Consider the following 21,074-nt stretch of genomic DNA (forward strand, 5'->3'; position numbering starts at 1 on the left):
TGCACACTTACTCATTCTCCTTCACACGCACTTGATCTGTCTCGACTTAGGCACTATCCTCGGTCCATAGCATATAGATTTATTGTAAAGTCAAACATCACAAAGTTTGACCATGTACGCGGAGAAAAACAATTACATCTAGTACGGCAAACATATACCATTAGATTCACCATGAGATGTAGTTTTGTATGATGTATCTTTGGTATTGTAGATATAAATAAAATTTGCGTAAACCTGATCAAAGTTTCCAAAGTTTGACTTCTAAAAAATTTACATGCACTGCATTATCATGCGATGGAATATCTCTTTCCCCCTCTCAGCTATCTGACGCACCACTTAGCCTTATCAGGGCTCCTCAGTCTCTCTCAAACTTTATTGGTCAGTTTGGTTCATGAACTGACCCTCATGCCTTGATGGCCAGTACTGCCTTGTGTGGACGTGAGATGTAAAATATTTCTGCCTGGCCAGGCTTGTGTGGTGCCGAAGCGTTTGGTTCATGCCTGGGCTAGGCAAAGCATCAACGTCCCATCAATCAATCCATGCAGCAATTATTTAATGCTAATATCCATCCATGTTGCTGTTAGCCTCGTGGCCGCACGACCAGGCACGGTCAGGCGTTCGAAATCGGTCGCCTGGGCCAGGCTACTTGCAGTGTCTGGAGTCCAGCCAGGCTAATTAAAGTGCAAGGGAACCCAGGCCAGGCGGGCTTTCTTTTTCATAGGGTAGCAACCAAATAAGCGTGCATGAAATCCAGCCACAACCCCAAGCCAGGCAAAAGATGCTCAGGACGCAAGCCAAACTGACCTTATATCTCCCTGGTTCACACATACACATGTCTTGCTCGCGCTATACATATAGACCCATCCAACACTCTCCGCCCTTGTTCTCTCTCGATGTGACACGCACCCCCCTAAGTACCATAATCCCTCACTCCATCATAGGCGCAAGCACCCCCCTCCTAAGTATGATTATCTCTTACTAGCCATCAGGAACACAGCTATTGTCTCCTTCCATCCATACGTCTATCGGCGCATCTTCTATCGTGCACACACCTTGTCACTCGATCTCCCACCCATGTAGTCCCATCACGATCTCCAGGGGATCTCTCTATGACAAACATACACTCTCTCCTCCCCATGTCTGCATTTTCTCCGTACGTCTCTCTCGACCTCTCTCCCTTGTTTGTTAGACCCCTCTTGGCCACGTGCTAGGGGTCTTGCTCTCTCGGTTCCAAACAACCACACACTATCTCCTCACCTTGCCTCAGTTCGAAGATGCATGTGTGATATGTTTGCATAAGACACGCATGCTTTTCCTCTACTTTTATTGTGTGTTGTCCATGTCTCTTTCACACACGCACACACACACTTTTCTCACTCACTCTTTCTCTCTCTCTCACTCTCTCTTTCTCTCTCTCTAGTTAGGGACTCTGTCACGTCCATAATCTGGAACTACATTAGCGTGCATGTTTTGAAAAGTCAAACCTCGGAAAAGTTTGACTAGGTATATGTGGAGAAAAACATTTACATTTGGAACAATCATTAGATTCATCACAACATGTACTTACTTCATACTATCATTTATCTTTGGTATTGTAGATATAAGTAATTTCTTTATAAACTTTGTCAAAGTTTCAAAAGTTTGACTTCTAAAAAAATGTTGGAACTACATTATCGAACGGAGGGAGTAGCTCTCCCTCTCTGCTATCTCTCACGGGCCTCCCCTCTCACTCGAACTCTCTATACCGACGGATTATATGCTCACTGTGTCAGCGTATAGCTCCGTATATTGTTTAGTTGACCGGTCAATCAATCCACATGCTGCCTTGTCAGCTCGTGTTCTGTATCTTAGTGTGCTGGCCCATGTGGCAGTGGGTGAAAATAAGTAAACAAGAGGCCCATCTGACACGCGGTGAAGTAAACAAAGTTGAAACCACTCGGGGTAGCACCCCGCTCGCTAGTAAATTGAGGGCGCATTGATGACACACTTCTTGCGTGTGAAGGACGCACTCGCGCACAATTCACCGCTGTGCGGCGACATGCACAGAAGGACGCACTCGCGCACACCCAGCACACTACACACACCAGCATTATTAATGTGGGGACTAATAAACCACGATAGAGGTAGTATGATACTAAGCATTATTAATATCATTGCGTGCAACGAACTAACCACTGCATGTCATGTTTGATAGTCTCAAGTAATTAAAAGCATACAAGCCCCACATCTCTTATTGGTTGATTCCTCTATTTATGTCAAAAAATAAGAAACAACGTGAGAGTTAATGCACCGCGCCTATGTGTTTACTATTTGGTTTTCGTATGATGACTTACTCACCTAGACGGAGGGAGTATTCAATTTGACAGTGGGCGGCACAGTTCCCGATACGGCTTTAATGCAGAGGAGTGAGGGAGTAGCGGTTCCCGAAATGTTGAACCGCCAATGCATCATCCTTCAATTAATGCATGAGGGAAGTAATGGGAGGAGGTCCGGGAAAAGAGGCTGCACGATGTGAATGCAACGTAGTTTGCCCTCATTGCCCTCATATAAAGGCGCCCCTCCATTCCAATGCATCTACTACATCGTATGCACCTAAGCATTTGCCTAAGCACCTACACTGAGCGCAAAAGAGCTCATTCCAGACCCAGGGCGGCGATGCATGTGAGAGGCCAGCGGCTGTGCCAGATGGTCCACGACGCCGGCCTGTGGCATGGCACCGAGGATCGTCTCTAGACGGTGTTGGAGACCGGCTGGTGGGTGGCCGCTGTCGACGCCAACTACGACTCTCAATTGGACCAGATGATCGTTGCCACCAGCAACAAGTTCACCGTCCTCAAGAAGCTCGCGGACGACATCGCCATACTCCTCCAGCCCGCGCGGCCGGGCTCCTCATTGCCTGCCACCCTAATCAGCCTCCATGGCCGGAACCTCTTTCAAGCACTGGTGGCCCTACGAGTGCCCGCCGATGCCACGAAGAATGCCCACCTGGAGGTTGCGCTCGCCGCGAGGCGCCTCGCCCTGCAAGAATTCGTCGACCGACACATCCACATGTATGAGCAAATCGTGTACATAGGTATCTACAAGGCCAGTGAGGACGCTACGACGTTGGCCTTCCTCAACCAGCTGGAAGCCTTGGATGCCTTTGCTGAGAAGCACCTCGACCTCGCCAAAAAAGTCGCAGCTCCTTAGGCACCGGTTGGTGGCCCAGCGCTCTAAGTTGAGGAGGAGGAGGTCATACGTTCATGGATCCATCTTTCTTCTTGCCTTCTGTAACCACCACTGCAATCGAATCATCGTGGACTTAATTCTTATTGTGCTATTGCATTCTCGTTCCAGTCAATACTGACATGTGTGATCCCTTTGCTTAATTATATTCATCACTGTAACTAGTACTCCATCCGTCAATTTATAAGTTGTGCTTAGCTTTTCCATCAACTTCGTGCAACGCGCGGGCATCTTGCTACAAACACTAGAACATGTCGGACCATGTGTGACCAAACCGACGACGCGCCAACCTAGTACTACGTACCCTGCTTATCTGGAGGAAATAGCCCCTCCCTAGCGTTTCCAATCGTTATTTCTATCTATCGATCGTGCCAAGGAGCGGAACCAAATGTTACAATTATCCATGTTTCTCTACTCCTACTTTTTCCTTATAAAAGACTCAGTTGGTGATGGTGGTGTGTCTGTCATCCGTCATTTCTGACCATTAGATCTGCATCTAACAGCTGTGAGGTAAGTTGTGGCATTTTTGCAACAATACCCACTTCTCTGCTCCAATTTGCAAAAAACCCCTTATTATCTTGAAAGAAACCACATCCCTCCCTCACATCATCAAAACAGCCTGAGAAATATATTTTGAGTGAAAAGTACTCCCTCCGTTCTGAAATATTTGTCTTTGTAGATATTTCAATAAGTGACTACATACGGAGCAAAATGAGTGAATCTACACTTCAAAATATGTCTATATAATCTGTATGTGATAGTCCATTTGAAATCTCTAAAAAGACAAATATTTAGGTATGTAGGGAGTAATATATTAGCAGTATATCAAAATAAGAGTGATTTCTTTCAAGTTTGTGAACAAGTACTACTATTCTACTACTTTGGATCTGTCGCAACGCACGGGCACATTGCTAGTAAAAGGAAAAGGCCTGCCACATTCGCGTCGCACCCCCACACGCCCGGGAATCGGGAGTACTCCACGGCCCGTCCGGCACGACACATAGCTTAGGGAAGGCGTGTTGCCAAGCATTTTCACTTTCATGTGGGACTGTCGTTGAGCAAACCGACTATTGGCAAACTGCACCCCGCCCACCGCCGGGTTGGAAAACAGAAACAAGGGAAAGATCTAGCTGTAGCACAGAAGCCAGGAAATTTGGTGTCGGATGGGGCTCGTTGATCGAGTAGGAGCATTCCGTACTAGTACTACTCCTACTAGTACCAAGTTTGTACTCCTAATACTATATTACTAGTACTACCACTATGCAACTAGTAGGTACGTGCACAACACAACATCTTAGGAACAAAAAATGGGAAGATCTTGTTTTGGTTGATTTATCTTTTTTCCAGTCAACGTAGTATGAATAATATGATGTGGGGGGCACCCATGAAGCTTATATCGCTTGGTTGCATGGCTACGACAGGTTAGAGAAAAATAAATAGATAATGTGTTTAAAGTGCACTCCACTAATTAGATATACTTTGGATCCATTGCAACGGACTAGCCCATCTATATCTATACCCCCTATATAGTGTGTGAAAAAATTTGAAAGTTGGTCATTGGATGAAGCCAATCCGACGGTACAAAGATGGAAAATCCGAGCACTACTGGCCGTTGGATATCATCCACCAGATTCTGCCACATGTATAATCTAGAAGACCCCATGGTTGAACTTAATTCATGACTAACTTTGCCACAACTAAGCTTAGGCAAAGTTATTAGTTCTTCAAAATGAGAGCCACAAGTTGGCAAACCTAATGGAATATTGCCACATTTATTGTGTGTATGTCATGTGGGGCCTTAGTGTGGCTTGCCTAAGGTGTGGCTTGAACCAAACACTCACCTAAGTTAGTCAAACTTGCCTAACCTTACGTGTGGCAATCTTTGGCAATCTTAGTGGCTATTTGGTTCCTAGCCACACCTTGTCACAGTTTGCTACACCTAACCTTAGGCAAGTTTGACCAAGTTAGGTAGGTGTTTGGTTCTAGCCACACCTAAGGCAAAGATTTTTTTTATGAACAGTGAGCCCCACATGTCATAGACACAAAGGGGTTGTTTGGTTCTAGGCCTAGCATTGCCATACTTTACCACACATTTTTGCCAAGCTTGCGTAAGGTTAGTTCATCAAAATGAGAGCCACAAGTTGGCAAGCCTAAGGGAATTTTGCCACATTTTTTATGTGTATGCCATGTGGGACCCAAGTGGGGCTTGCCTAAGATGTGGCTTGAACCAAACACTCACCTAAGTTGGTCAAACTTGCCAAACTTTAGGTGTGGCAATCTTTGGCAAAGTTAGTCACAAACCAAACAGGCCCTAATAACTGTGTGGCAAGATTCCCTTAGGCAAGCCAAAGTGTGGCTAACAAAGCAACTCAACTAAGGCAAGTGTGGCAAAAATCATGTGGCGACATATGGCAAAGATAGTCACAATTCAAACAGCCCTACTAACCAAACAACGCCTAACCTTAGGCAAGTTTGGCAACATTGTATGATAAAGTGTTGCATTGCTAGGCCTAAAACCAAACAAGCCCTGTGTCTGCCGCAAAAAATGTGGCTAACAAAATGGGCACCACAAGTGTGGCAAGATTTGGCAAGAAATTGAGTCTATGACATGTGGACCATGTAGCTAGAAAAGTATGGCAAGCCACAAGTGTAGCAATGAACCAAACACATGCCTAAGATATTGTGGCACGCCTAAGCTTAGGCGTGGCAACCTTAGGCTGCAAACCAAACATCTATATACCTATACCCCTATATAGTGTGTGAATAACTTTGAAAGTTGGTCGTTGGATGAAGCCAATCCGATGGTACAAAGATGGCAAATCCGAGCACTACTTGCCGGTGGATATGATCTACATTCCACCTGATTTTGCCACATGTAGAATCTACAAAACTCCACATGTAGAAGCATAATGCACAAACCACCTGAATCTCATGCGTGCAATGCACGTGTACCTTACTAGTACTAGTTGGTAGTAGTAAGAAACAAATTCTGGTTTTGGCACGAGCTCGTACTACGGGAGCACCACAAGGCCTGCCAAAGGAGTTACATTTCCCTCTCGGGGCCGACGAGACCGAACTTCATTGGTTTAGTGCCCGGCCTATGAGTCAATGACATGCGGACCTTAAATGCGGCTGGCCCACATGTCATTCTCATGGTGGTGGCGTGGTTCGCAACTCACTCGTTAGAGATGAACCGGCCGGTGGTGGCGTGGCCCTGGCGAGGGTTCCACAGCTGGGCGTCTGGGCGTTACGAGGCGTAGATGGCCAGACCGCCGGATACTACCTGTAGTACAGAAGTACTCCAGTTGAGGATTGATGCCCGGGACGAAATGTGTCACAACCGCTGGATGAAAATTCGATGGTGCGGGAGTATGGATCGGAGCACAGCAGCGGAGCAGGCAAACCGCATCCAATCAGGTGTGTCTGTGGTAGAAAGTTGATGGTCGCCGCAATTCAGCTGGCCCACATGTCATGCACACAAAGGCAGAGGAGCAGTGGGGCCGAGAGGGATGAGGCGCACGTCGGGGGATGAGGATCCCCTGACGCGAACAACCCTACCATTCTGTCACTGACATGCGGTACCGCGAGGCATGGGTCCCACCTGTCAGCGAAGGAAAGGCAGGGCAAGGCAGTGATAACCACGTCAGAGGATCCATGTCCACGTCGGGGGACGTCGTGCCGTGGGTTGGAGCAGCGTCGTGGGAATCGCGTGTGGGTGTGGCTGTTGTAGAAACAAGAAACATGATGGTCGCCGTGGTTCAACTTCCATGGACAAGGTGTCATGTCTGCTGACACATGTATATCAAAACTAGAGTGTTTATATTTCAAGCACGTGAACAGGTATTATTCTACAGTACTACTTTGGATCCATTGCAACGCACGGGCCAACACATTGGTAGTAGTAGTGTCTATCTCTATCTCTAGAGGCCTTCTCTCGTTCATCCTTTTCTCTCACAAGATAAACTACTCATACAAATACATCTTGATCTTCCATGGAATGCACGAGGATGTTTCATTGGTGGTCTCTCCAGTGCGGCGTAGTCGTAGTTGCAAGTTGACGCCCCTTGAGATGCCGATGTTGAGGGGCAGCCAGATTTCCTCCGATGAGCAGGTAAGATGAGTTTGATCACGTAGTAAATGCATCCTAAAGACTTCTTCCGTGTCCATTTCCTAATTCTCCCCCTGCCCACTGTTTCACAAGTTAGGCTCAGTGCGAGTGGAGATTGGCTTGCATATGTACGTGAGGGTACCAACATCATTTTGCACAACATTTACAACGGTGACACCGTTCCCGTAGAACCTTTGTCCAACATTGGGATCAGCCATACAACGGGCCACCGCATGAATTGGTACAATGGAACCACGGGTGAGATTGAATAACATAGCACAAACCTTTCACATGGCGGTCAAAGGCAGACCATGCTGTCTGCGGCCTATTTGTTGCCGTACGAGTACGAAGACACTGTGCTCCTTTCTAACTGCATTTTTGCGTAGACAAAACAGGGGACTTATTTCGTATGGGACACATCCTACGATATACTCCCTCTCTCCCAGTTTATTTGTTTTGAATCTTTTCGTTTTATAAGTTTCAAATTCAAATTTATAGCTCCTCATCACATGTTGAGATTACAATGTCCATTAAAACATTGTCTGCATCTATAGTAAAGAAACAAATCTCGAGTTTGGCACGAGTTCGTGCAGCGGTAGCACCACAAGGCCTGACGCAGGAGTTACATTTCCCTCCCAGGGCCCTCGAGACTGAGCTTCAGCGCCTTGCTACACCTGCCTTTAAGTCAATAACATGTGGACACGATAGGTGACTGGTCCACATGTAATGCTCCCGAAGGCAGAGGGGCAGTGGGGCCGAGAGGGGTGAGCCGCAGGTCGGGGGACGTGTGGTGTCATGGGTTCGAGCGACGTCGTGGGAATCGCGTGTGGCTGTGGTAGAAACTTGATGCTTGCCGCAATTTAGGTGGCCCACATGTCATGCACACAAAGGCAGAGGGGCGGTGCAGCCGAGAGGGGTGAGGCGCACGTCGGGGGACGTGGTGCTGTGGGTTGGAGCGGCGTCATGGGAATCGTGAGTGGCAGTGGATGAAACGTGATGGTCGCCGTAGTTGAACATCCATGAACAAGTTGTCATGTCTACGGACACACGTATTGCATACCGATCACTGGAAGGACACTACTAGGAAAAACACTACCAGTAGCGTAGGATTTTTGCATACCAGTAGCGCGTGCACCCGCACTACTGCTACGGCGCCACAGCTAAATTTTAGCAGTAGCGCATTTTTTACCCCACGCTACAGCTAAAAAAGTTACTAGTAGCATGTTTCACCCGCGCTACTACTATTACGTATACGTGCTACCAGTAATGAAATAGTAGTAGCGTTGGTAAACTACAAACTCTACTAGTATACTATATATTAGTAGCGCCCAGTTCCTCCCCACGCTACTAGTAACTTATTAGGAATTAAAAAAATGAAGCAATTCCATTTTGTCACACAATTTTCATATCTACCATCACATAATTTCTCATTGTAGCTAACGGAAACTCATGTATAATTCCTATCACATAGTGTTGTGTGCCTAGTCAATGTGCGAAGCCTGCCCGGCCTGATCACGTGGCCTGCAGCTGCGACGAAACACATCGAGCAGCCTTGCGAGCCACACCTTACCGACGGCGGCCGCCGCCTTGAGTTGTGATGCCGTCACGTCCCTCGCTCTGACCCTCAGCTCCAGCAGGCCTCGATCGATGTCGTGCTCGTGCCTCACCACCAGCGGACGAAGGAATCCATCGGCAGCCACGACACCATCCAGTCCACGAACCTCTCGATGACCGTCAGCGTCACCAGCACAAGCCTGCAACATTACCAACAGAGATTTAGAAACTTCAGATTCTTCAGAAGAATGACACGGAAAAACAATGCGGTACATGTCGATGCCAATGTGCTACAATTTTTTTTCCGAGATTCTTATTTAAGCCATAATGCACAACTTAACTACACACTGAAGCAGCACATAGCTACTTCCATGACAAAATATAACGCAAAAGATTAGAAGCAATTCTGTTGTGTTGGAAGCCCTAAAAAGAAATATCACCTACGAAGCACATAAGGAGTTAGAGGCATAATTCCTTCGGTAATTTCTATCTATCCATTTTGCTAAGTAGTCACTTCAATACCTTGATATCTTTCATGTTTTCAAAGATAACAAAGTTCATGAATCTACTGTTGGTAGAGCATAGTGACTATACAAACTGAAGCCTGAACATATATACCTGCCAGTTCACAGACTTGACAAATGAATTCTCAAGTTAATGGGCTTTTCCTCTTTCCTGAATAAATCATTTGGTCTGCTCTTTGTTGGTACTACCTAGAAGAATTAGAAATACAAAAAAATGGCATCACTGAACTAGGGTAGATAGACAAGGTCTATCTTTTGTCCTCAAGTGAGAATTTAACTTATTAAAAAAAGACAAATTAGGTTTCATATATACACATAGTAGGAATTTACAGGAGAGTATAGCAGTAGCACCAAAACCAAAACAGTAAGAATGACGTCAAAACTGGAGATTCGGTAAAAAGAGTCATGTAAAAATGCTTACTGAGGACCGGATACTTACAGCTTTGCATAGCCCTTTAGACCAAATGCAAGGGCTTTGTCATAAAACTGTTGCGCAAGCTTACGGGCAATAAATCTGTCACATACCTACAAAACTGAAGTTAAATGACAAAATACAATGATTCTAAGTGTTGAATTGGTGTTGCACTGACACAATGATGCTAAGTGCGAGTTTGGTGTTGCTCTGTGGAAGCAATTGGGTAAAGTTGGTTGTATAGAAGAGAAGCCCTGCCATTCTATCGAAATGATTTTGTTACGAATCAAAAGAGGAGGTTGAGAATTTGTAATACCATAGTTACTATATTATCACATAAACGGCCCACTACCCAAGGAATTAATATCAATACTACATGGCTTATTCTAATCTACAAACTCTATTTCCTAAAAAAGGTACTGTCATGTTTCTAATGCTGGCACCAGTACCCACACTAGGAAAAGGGAGAACTGCAGTGTTTGTCCATTATAAACAACTGAAGAAACAAAGTAATAAACAGGATCACGGGAACAAACTTGCATATATAGTATTATTTGATAAAGTTTCTATGATTCAGGCAAACATTCTAAAAAGTGCATTAAGCAGACCTTTATAAATTCCTCAAAAGAGAACTCCTTGGCCAAATCAGAACGTGTTACTCCTTGTTGCCACTGTGCCAGTAGCATTGGATGATGATTCCTGCAGGATATGCAAAATAAAGTTATTTGTGGACGGAGTAACTTCAATTCGGAATCAGTTTCGGTTGAAGAGTTCAAGATGAGGCATGCCTCTTCCTTATTTGCAGTAGCAGATCCATAGCTCAAGATAACAGAAACATGAATACGGGCAGCGACAGCTGAACCGACCGGCGCAGCTTCCATGACTGAAGCCACCAATTTGTCAACCTGATTGAGATCTGTCTTCATCCCTAATTTTCCAAGCTTGCTGGCTGTGTTCTCCATTACGGCAAGCACAAACACCAGATCGAATTCGGACGCATCCTGGACATTCCCCTCTGCAAATCCCAGCAGAGTGAACGCCCGGTCGATTATTCTAGTGTCCTTAGAACTGCTGCCAGATCTGTAGACGGTGATTTAGAGTGGCTTATACGACCAAATTAGGCACGCATGATTTAGTTGAAGAAACAGTAAATTGTGAAGGATATAGAGCGGGAGAAAATCTTTGGTGGACGACCAACAGTTTGCAGTTAAGACTTAAGATGGACCCCCATGATTCTAGTCGAAGAAACTGATTTAGTCGGATTGAGAAGAGAGGAACGGATTTATACCTCAACTGCGCTGCGCTGCAAGATCCGGTGGCTTCCCCTGCGTACAGGCGCCTCTTCAGGCTGCTGCACATACTCACCGGCGAGCAGGTCGCCGGTGGCCGGATGGATGTACGAGCCCTGGGGCCGGGGGCCGGCGGTCCACTGCGAGATCCACTCCACGGTTACCCATCTCTCTCTGCACATATCGGCATCTCCAAACGGGTCCGCTACATAATTCACCGTTGACCGCGGGGGTGCAGACGGAGAGGAAGCCGCATGAGGTTATGGAGGCGTACGCGTCGAGCTGGACCTTCCCCCCTCTGCCCCCAGCGAGCAGCGCCGCGTGGCCGGCGGCGTACAGCACCAGTGCCCGGCTCGGCTTGTCCACCATTGCTCCGCCGCGCCGACACAAACTGCTTCCCCTTCCCCTTTACCTTCTCACTCCGTCGCCTTATTCCAGAGAAGAACCGGGAGGGGATCCCGGCGGCAAAGGAGAGGAGAGGAGGTGGACGGAATCTAGATCGGGGATGGGTCCGGTGTGGGGTTAAACTGGGACGGTTGGTGGGGTGGTTCGGTGTGGGACTGACGGACTATTCTAGCGATAGCGCAGGGTGTCTCACCGGCTCAGTGGCGTAGGTTTACGACCCACGCTATTATTATGATTTGTCTGCGGCGCACGGTCAAGAATTATTTACCAGTAGTGTCCCTCAAAAAAACCAACGCTGCTGCTAAGCCATACCAGTAGCGGGCTTTGTACCCAGCACTACTGGTAATTACCAGTAGCGTGGGGAAACAAACAAACACTACTGGTAAACTTCTATGTATAAGTATAATTTTCTAGTAGTGGGACTAGCAGAGAAAGATATATATGCGGATAAATAGTTCCTTATAGTCAAGCGGACCCACGCTACTACTTTGTTCCAAAGACATGCACACCATCGAAATAGTCCATCTATATCAATATACACCGAGAGGGAATAATTTTTTTTACAAGAGAGGAAATAGTTCATCCATCCATAATGCCCTCCTGCTGGTGCAGACTTTTCTTCTTCTTCTTCTTCTTCTTCTTCTTATTGTTCCCATTTTCTATGGGAGACGGCTTCGCAACAAGCTCTTTGGACCTTGCAACTATCTCGAAACTCACACGCGCACCGAGGGCAGCATATTTTATATGCTCGTACGTCAAGGGATAATTCTCGCATCTAGACGACCTTAATACCACCGTCTCGTCACCCTTCTGAAGATTTGTACTGAGCACAAAATTTGCTACGTCAAATAGGGAAGGTGTTTGTTTACCACAATCTTCTACAGGAATTTTGATTCTGGTTTGTAGGTCAGCGATGCTTTTCAAATCAAGGTTGTACGGCTCCAGCTTCTGTTTGTCCCCTTCGATGGCTACCCCACAGAAATGTACGTCCCCCCGAGACAAGAAATCGTGAAGCTCACCTGGTATGGAGGGCGAGTATATGATGTGGTACACCAAAACATCATCTTCGAGGCATAGCCGAAGGACGGCAGCGCGTTGGATCTTCCCAGTGGCATGCTCCGTGTACTCTGCGTCGAGACCGATGACCCTCGTCTCTACCTTTTTGACGGAGTTGGATACATTGTTGATCCACTACCGAACAACCCTTGGGTGGACGGTGACGGTGGCAACTATGCTCAACGAGCCTTCGACGAGGACATGTTGGACGCTAAAAACCTGCATCTCGATCTCTTTCGCCATTTGGAACCCTTGGAACGGAGGGCTATTGTTTGGAGAATTAGGATTAGATGGCTAGTCTAACTGAAGTAGTAGATGATTATTTAAAGAGGTTAAAACAATGTGAATGCAATGGGTTTGAATGCAAATGAAGATGAAGGGAAGGTGAAGAAGCCGAGGAAAATCGGTTCCCGATGGAGAAGTAAATGGGAGAAGTGGTGTGCAGGCAGTTGATTAGACGGCTAGGTAGACTAAACGAAAAGGCTATGCGGGTAGACTGATGAGTCGTACCTGTTCGTGCACGTGCCCATCCTTCCTGATAGGTGGGATCTATGCAAACAGATAAAAAAATGTGTCGTAGCTGGTTCAGATGGATATTGGCGCGTGAGTGGGAGGCACACTTTGCCATACTTTGCCATATAATGTTGCAACATTCTCTGGTTAAGGAATACCCCCTCCGTTTAGGTGAGTAAGTCACCTTATGAAAATCAGGTTTTCCCAAAACCTTTAGGCGTGGAGCATTAACTTCCTGCTCGATCCCCTCCCAGCCTCGTTAGCCAGCGTTCTCTTCCTCTGTTGTCGCGTTGTACCTTTCCATTTTTCCTCTTCTCAAGTGTCGAACGATCTGCATGCCATCCTTGATGCACCAGAATGACCACTGCATGCATCGCCGCAGGGCATTGATTGGGCCTGCTTGGAGAGCTGAAAAGGCATCCTTATAACTACATATTAATTGCTGATTTTGCTTCCATTTGTAATAGTGTCGTGGTTGGAAGTTTTGCTCGTCCCAATGCTCTTTCTCGTCCAATCTACAGCCACGTAGGTTGCGCTCACCTAGACGGAGGGAGTACATGGTTATCCTCATCAAAGGCCCATCTTCGCGCTTCCGCATGCACGAGAATTTGGTTCTGCTTGCAATATGGATGATACCTGGAGGATGAAGTGAACAGGCATACTAGCACAGGAGACCTATTTCCGCTATACAGTACTGGAGTACTCATGTTCCTACTACTACTACTACTACTACTACTACTAGTAGTAGTAATAGTAGTAGTAGTAGTAGTACAACTGTGGTACACCTGATGGTCAAAATACTATTCAAACGGTCCTCACAGTCAAGTAACAACACCCTGTGCCTGACACTAGTACAGTAGGCGTGTTCAGGTTACCAAAGTCAGCCACACCCTGTGCACTGTGTAGTCTGTCACCGCCGCTGTACAGCACATTAGCATGCCTCGCCTCATCTCTCTCTCCCCTCCCATAGCACCACTCCATCTGTACTGTCGCCTGACACTCTGTGCCCCCATGTACTGTCGCCTGACACTCTGTGCCCCCATGTACTGTCGCCTCGCTCTCCTCCCCCTGTACCACTATTCCCTCGCTAGCCGCTCCAGCACCGACAACCTTCTCCCCCATAAATCAAGCACCCAAAACCCCCACCTTCCAAACTCCACCATGGCCGAACGCGAACGGCGCAGCATCCATGATACGGAGGCGTACATGATGCCCCTCGACTTTAATCCGATCTCCATTAGCCGAAATATATTTGTAGGTATGTAGTGGGTCGTCGTACATCATTTTCCTCGACTTCGATCCGATCACCATCGCCCGAAACTTCTTGGCAGGTATGTACTGGGTCGGCATGAACTCCAACTGGATGGCTGCCTTCAGAGAAGACGGTAAAAAGTTGGTGCTCGTGAACTTCCAGACCTCCCATAAGATTATCCTTCCTCCGTTGGATTATATAGAGTTTAACCATCATGGTCCAAGTCATCTAGATTACCACGTCAGTTGGACGGACCTTCTTTTGCAGGAGATTGTAATCTGCCAAGTGCCCACAAACATGCGAATTACGCAGACTTCAAGCTAATTGCCTTGTTCGACCGCGGACTCGCCTATCTTTACGCCGGTGCCTTCTTTAGCTGGAGACAACTCAGCTCACAGTGGATCATCGTCAAAGCTGATACACACTTCTGTGATGCTATTGAACACAATGGCATCATCTACGCGATCGACAAAGCAGATGGCACCACGTATTGCTGGGACGATGCGTGTAAGTTGTTTCCTTATCATGTTAATGATGACGCCATGACACTGTTTGAACTTTTTGTGATGATTGGCATATCCCTGTTTGAGCACAATTTGAGTAGAACTATGGCAATGTATTAGAGACACCGTAAATCATCTATATTTGGAATGAGTTATTCATGTGATTGTGACCATGTCATTACAGCCAATTTGTACCCCTGAATAATCAAACGGTTAGGAATATATGGATATTATCCTTATTTTACAGTAATCTATATACTACTACTAAATATGAGTGTGTATCAATGACCATGTTAGTTTCCTCATTTTCATGATGTAGAAACATGCACCACACTGTTGGTTTCATCTAACCATACATTAGGGAAGTAAATGTGCATATGGAGAACTATATATTTGGAAGTAGTGAAATCCTGCAATGCTTACCATGTGTACATACCTACATTCGCCCTTCAGCAATCAATGGCTAGAATAATATCCTCACAAAAAGTTTTCCCACAGAACACGAGTATATAACAATTCATGGTATGTTAGTTACCTTGAAGAATTTGTTTGTGAGGACAAAACATGATTACATAACATGCATGACATGGTAGTTTCCCGTGAAGAATCGATTGCGAGATAACATGAGTATAACCATGCTTGGCACTTCTATATTTTCGAACCCAGTATACATTTCCCTGTATTTTCCTCCCAGTTCTAACAGAGACATATCAATGTTGTTTCTTGCATTATCCTACTCATACTCTGAAAAATGCTAATTTTACATTAACAATGCCTGTCCTTTTTGATATGATGCAGTGTCCCTACAGTTACTGCCCTTTGTAATCACACCACCTTTGCCAAAATAGGGAAGCACAACTGGTTCCTCGCTCGATCAGACGACGGTAAAAGACTGATGATCATTCGGACACATGAGCCGGAGAAGTTATATTGCAAAAAACCCACTGTATATAAGCACCGTGAAATACGTGAGTATCCGAACAGTGACTATTACATCTATGAACAGGATACCATCTTGTTGGGGCCTTCAGGATTTTTTAGTTGGAGGCGGGTAAGCAGCCTTGGTTCACACTCTGTGTTTCTCGGACTCAATTATTGGATTAACCAGGAGATCACCGTTGGCAAGGACCTTGATGGCAGAGAGGCTCTGTTTACTAAGGAAAACTATGTCTACACGGCGAGCCCTAGGAGTTCGGAGCGAACTCCCCTGATTGTCAACGATACAGCCTGCAGCCAAAAGAAGGTGAGAATGACAAAGGCATCCGGATTAACTTTGATCCTTGGATGTCTCGATTATGACAGGCAGTGATGTGGTTCAAGCCTTCAGGTTGATAGGTAATTGGGCTGTTGCATCGAAAGTGTGGAGTACTGGTGTCTCCAGATCATTGGTTGCTGAAGCGGGGCTGCAAATTATGATGGTGTTTGATCATCTCTTTGAATGACTTTGTTGTCTTTGATGCTGGTTCTAAATGCGTAGTTCTTTCTTTTGTTATGCATATTCCTTGTCATTTGGTCATCCTCGTCTATGTCACTCTTACTATGTAATAGTTGCCTCTGTTTATAATGTCATTCTCGTTTGGATCACGAGAGTCTGAGCGCTGCAGATGGGTGCATTTTGGTGGTGTAGCAAGACTTCTAATGAACTATCATGTCTTGTTGTTTATGTCAGTAGTAGTCACTAGTCAGAGTTTGAATGTTGATTATATCGTTGTTTCAAACTGTTTATTGTCTCGAACTGCTGGTGGGCTAAATGAGGGCATCACCATTCTCCACTGTTTAGAGTATATCTCTTTTTTTCAAGTTATATAATTTGAGCTCAGTGTCTTTTCAATGTACACTTGTTTGGGCCAGTGAGGTGTCGTTGAATATGGGCCGAGTAGTAACGCAATGCCAAACATGTCAATTATGACTCTCAGGCAGGGCTCTCAAAAGATCCTAAAAAAAGGACGGCCTCTCCAAAAAAGAAAGAATAAGGACTCTTAGGCCGACATGTGGGCGCCACCGGTGTTTTCGTGTGCTTGCGCGCCGAGAGCATATTGTCGCGTGCTCGAAATTCATGCTACCTTTTCATCCCCAATCTCCCGCCCCTCCCCCGCCTCTGGAATCTCGATTCCTACTCTAGTGACCCCAAATCCCCCTCCTGTACTCCCTGTACTCAAGCGCACTATCATATCCCCGGTCAACGTGGATCTCCGAGCCAGAGGTCCTGAGGTCCGTCCTGCCTTCAGTCGCTGCATTCTGTCGCTCAACAGTGGCATGGCGGTGCTTGACGAGCCAGTTTGCCGGCAAAGTGCTGATGGTAACCATCAACGGTTACCGGCCTCCCGTCTCACCGGACGACCTTGTCAAAGCTCTTGGCATTGCGCACGGCATCCAAATCAGTGACTTGCTTGTAGAAGTCTGTCCGCCACCGGCTGATTTCTTCGTCAGGTTCCGGACAACTTTCGACTGCAGTCCTGTGTTCGAATCTTCCCGGTGTTTGTTCTGCGATGGCACGCTGGTGAGCTTTGATCGGTGGCACCCAGGATGGGGCTCTGTGACCTTTGAGCTTGAGTTTTAAATAAAGCTTACCTTCCACGGCACACCTCGACGTGCTTGGAACAGCGAGTCCATGAATGAGCTTATCAACGACCTTGGAGGTGAGCTCATAAGTATGTTCATTCCTCCAGACAACTTGGCTCTGACGGTTATGGCATGGATGAAGAAGCCGTCCACCATACCAAAGGTGATTGGTGTTGAGATACCGGTGCAGGAACCGGGGTTGTACTATTCATCGCCACCAAGGCCGCCGCGGACCACGTTAGGGATGTACCTGTATCAAGTGTCCGTGCATGTCGAAGAAGTGGTCAATCCATCAATCAAAGTCCTGCCGCCTCCGCTGGTGCCAGGCTCCATCGACGACGTCCATTACAGGAGTCAACATCAGACTTTCGTCGTGTTGCTGGGAACGATGGATGGCACAGGGCCTACTCCATCGCACGGTGGAGGCCACTCCTTCTTTGGGAGAAGAGGCAGGGCTGGCTGCCTGGATGTGCTCTAATTTGAGGTAACAACTGAATCTTGTAAGATAATAGTTAAATCCGAGCTATGGGTGTGAAGCACTGATATGCCAGTACATTTGATTGTGACATGTTCTAATTTTGTACCTGAACTTTTTCTAGAAAGGGAAGTACGTCAACTTAATGTGCTAGCAGAACTTATTGTGTTGTCTTTCTGTTTTCTTTGCACAACATTAAAGATATTTCCCCGTCATTGATAAAGATGATGAACCGTTATTTACGACTTCCTTGGTTTCAACATAGCCCTACCCATAGCGATCCACTACTTCCATCCTGATTGTGCCGCCTGCGTGGAATTTTTGTATGCAAGTTCAGTGTGCTATGATGTTCTATATGATTGTGTCAACTATATAAGTTTTTACAGAGTATCAACAATGGATATGGATGAAAGATGTATTTATGAGCATCGACCGATGGGTCTCTCTCTATCTCTCTCTCTCTCTCTCTCTCTCTCTCTCTCTCACACACACGCACACACGCACAAGTGGGACCTGTTGAAATATTTATATGCTCGTGACAGCTTTTAATTAGGTTTCACTGTAATCTAACTTTTTCTTAAGTTATTAATTGAGCTCAGTGACTTCAAAAAGTTGTACAGAAGCCTTGTTTGGGCCTTTTCGGCATCGCTGAATGTGGGCTGAGTAGCCATGTTAGGTTGTACTGTACTACAAAGGCTTTTTTTTCAACATCAGCAATGCAACTGGGCGGACAGTTGTACACAATATCCGGGTCAACTTGTTATATTCTCTGCCCCGCTGGGCTGCAAACTTTTCTAGGAGGTATGCATTAGGCTTGACAAGAAAATGGACTTTAAGAAATAATAAATGAGATGTAATTATAATAACTGTGCAGTAACTATGCACCAAATGCGTAATTAGTTTAAAAAATATATTATTTTCAGAATTTGAAAAATTTAATTTCATTACTTGTTGCGCACTCAATATTTCGTTGGATTTTAACGTAATACAATTTTATTTTGAAATTATGTTTAACCTGACTAGAAATTTTGGATAAAAATATTTTGAATCCCATCAAAATGTGGGAATTTTTTTTTGAATACTATTTTGAGCGGTTGTTTGAAATTATTAATCATTGTCCTAGCTAGAAGTTGGGTTGTACATTTAACAAACTGTAAATGGGTTCCGTAAATTCCATTAGAATTAAAAAATGGGTTGTACATTCTTATAAATCGCAAATGGTCTATATGTTCTCTGCCAAATCCGAGTTGTGGGCCTACTAAGTTGATGCATACCAAGTGCTTTGTCAACTTAGTCAATATAAACGATTCTAGCTGCAGTGACCGTACGATGTCCATCCAACGGTCGTAGTGCTTCTTCAACCTCTGGTCTTCTTGCTCCAGCCACCCAAAGCAGCGCCGGTCATGCCGCATGCTCCTGCCTCCTGTGGCCGGTTGTGATGCTGCGGAGGCCTCATCATGTCGTAGTACTCCCATCGCTGGCCAGGTCATCCGTCTACTCACCCACACCCCCTGTTATTCTACGGCCATGGCAGCGTCGTCCCCCAGGCCGAACCAGTGAACCCTCATACTCCTCTCCACGCGGGCTTCCGCTGCTGCGTCTTCCCCGGCTCAGCGTCGTCCCCTTCCTAGGCCTCGCCGCCGTCCACCGCCCTGGTGCTCTTGGCGCGGCGTGGTTAACATGGTCAACGACCGACTTCCATCGGAAGAGTACTATACGTGGAGAGGCTGACAACCTCCTTATTATACGCGCAATATAATTATTCCTCCACCTGACAACAGGGACCCACCGGACGGGCCACCTTATTTCGTGAAAAAACGTTTCCCCCCTGACTGCTGGGACCCACCAGCTACATCTTCGCATGCACAGAAGTGCGTCCGGGCTAAAAAAATGATTCGCCCCCTGACTATTGGGACCCACCAGCTACAACTTCGCACGCAAGGAAATGTTGGACAGTCGGGACCCACCTGGTCGAAGCATACGTAGCGTTGTCATTCTGGTTGAGAACGTTTATGTACATACTGGTCGATGTAGAGGCGCGCACGTGTCGTAGTAGAGGCGTGCACGTAGCGTGTACACGTACGTACAACGGCCAGTGTGCAAGACAGAAAATACAGCCACGTACATACATACGGGCGGGGTCTCGAACTCCTACTCGCACATACATACGGCCAGGGCTCGTGTACATGGCTGGGTCGGAACAGAGAAACAGCATCGTCGTCGTTTTCATGGGGAGCTAACCAGCTGGGTCAGAACGGAATGCGTCGTCGTGTTCATCGGGAGGGCTTGGACGGAACAGACGATGGAAACGAGGCCTGGCGTACTGCTACGTCTTGAGCTTGCGTTGGTTTTCCTCGAAGAGGAGAGGGTGATGCAGCAATAGTAGCGTAAGTATTTCTCTCAGTTTTTGAGAACCAAGGTATCAATCCAGTAGGAGGCTTCTCAACAAGTCCCACGAACCTACACAAACAAACAAAGAATTCGCAACCAACGCGACAAAGGGGTTGTCAGTCCCTTCACGGCCACTTGCGAAACTGAGATCTGATAGAGATAGTATGATAAGATAAATATATTTTTGGTATTTTATAATATAGATGCAGAAAATAAAGATGCAAATAAAAGTAGATTGGAAGCAAATATGATAAGAGATAGACCCGAGGGCCATAGGTTTCACTAGTGGATTCTCTCAAGAGAAAAACTATTACGGTGGGTGAACAAATTACTGTCGAGCAATTGATAGAAAAGCGAATAATTATGACGTTATCTAGGCATTATCATGTATATGGGCATCACGTAAGCAACAAGTAGACCGACTCCTACCTGCATCTACTACTATTACTCCACACATCGACCGCTATCCAGCATGCATCTAGAGTATTAAGTTCATAAGAACAGAGTAACACATTAAGCAAGATGACATGATGTAGAGGGATAACCTCAAGCAATATGATATAAACCCCATCTTGTTATCCTCGATGGCAACAATACAATACGTGTCTTGCAACCTTTTCTGTCACTGGGTAAGAACACCGCAAGATTGAACCCAAAGCTAAGCACTTCTCCCATGGCAAGAAAGATCAATCTAGTAGGCCAAACCAAACCGATAATTTGAAGAGACTTGCAAAGATAAATCAATCATATAAAAAAATTTAGAGAAGATTCAATTATTATCCAAAGATAAATCAGAGCATAAACC

The 21,074-nt window shown here is 46.0% G+C and overlaps 1 protein-coding gene across 1 annotated transcript; it reads right to left on the reverse strand.

The window, feature by feature from the left end:
* Nucleotides 1-8,680: 8,680 nt before the first annotated feature.
* On the reverse strand, nt 8,681-11,701 carry LOC123161057 (uncharacterized). Its single transcript, XM_044578911.1, has 4 exons — nt 11,112-11,701; nt 10,432-10,903; nt 9,851-9,936; nt 8,681-9,087 (listed from the first exon to the last, which is right to left on the reverse strand). The coding sequence occupies exons 1-4, from the start codon at nt 11,180-11,182 to the stop codon at nt 8,997-8,999; spliced, it is 720 nt and encodes a 239-aa protein (XP_044434846.1). The 5' UTR covers nt 11,183-11,701; the 3' UTR covers nt 8,681-8,996.
* Nucleotides 11,702-21,074: the final 9,373 nt, after the last annotated feature.

The sequence above is a fragment of the Triticum aestivum genome, chromosome 7B, assembly GCF_018294505.1.
Source record: "Triticum aestivum cultivar Chinese Spring chromosome 7B, IWGSC CS RefSeq v2.1, whole genome shotgun sequence".
NCBI classification, from domain to species: Eukaryota; Viridiplantae; Streptophyta; class Magnoliopsida; order Poales; family Poaceae; genus Triticum; species Triticum aestivum.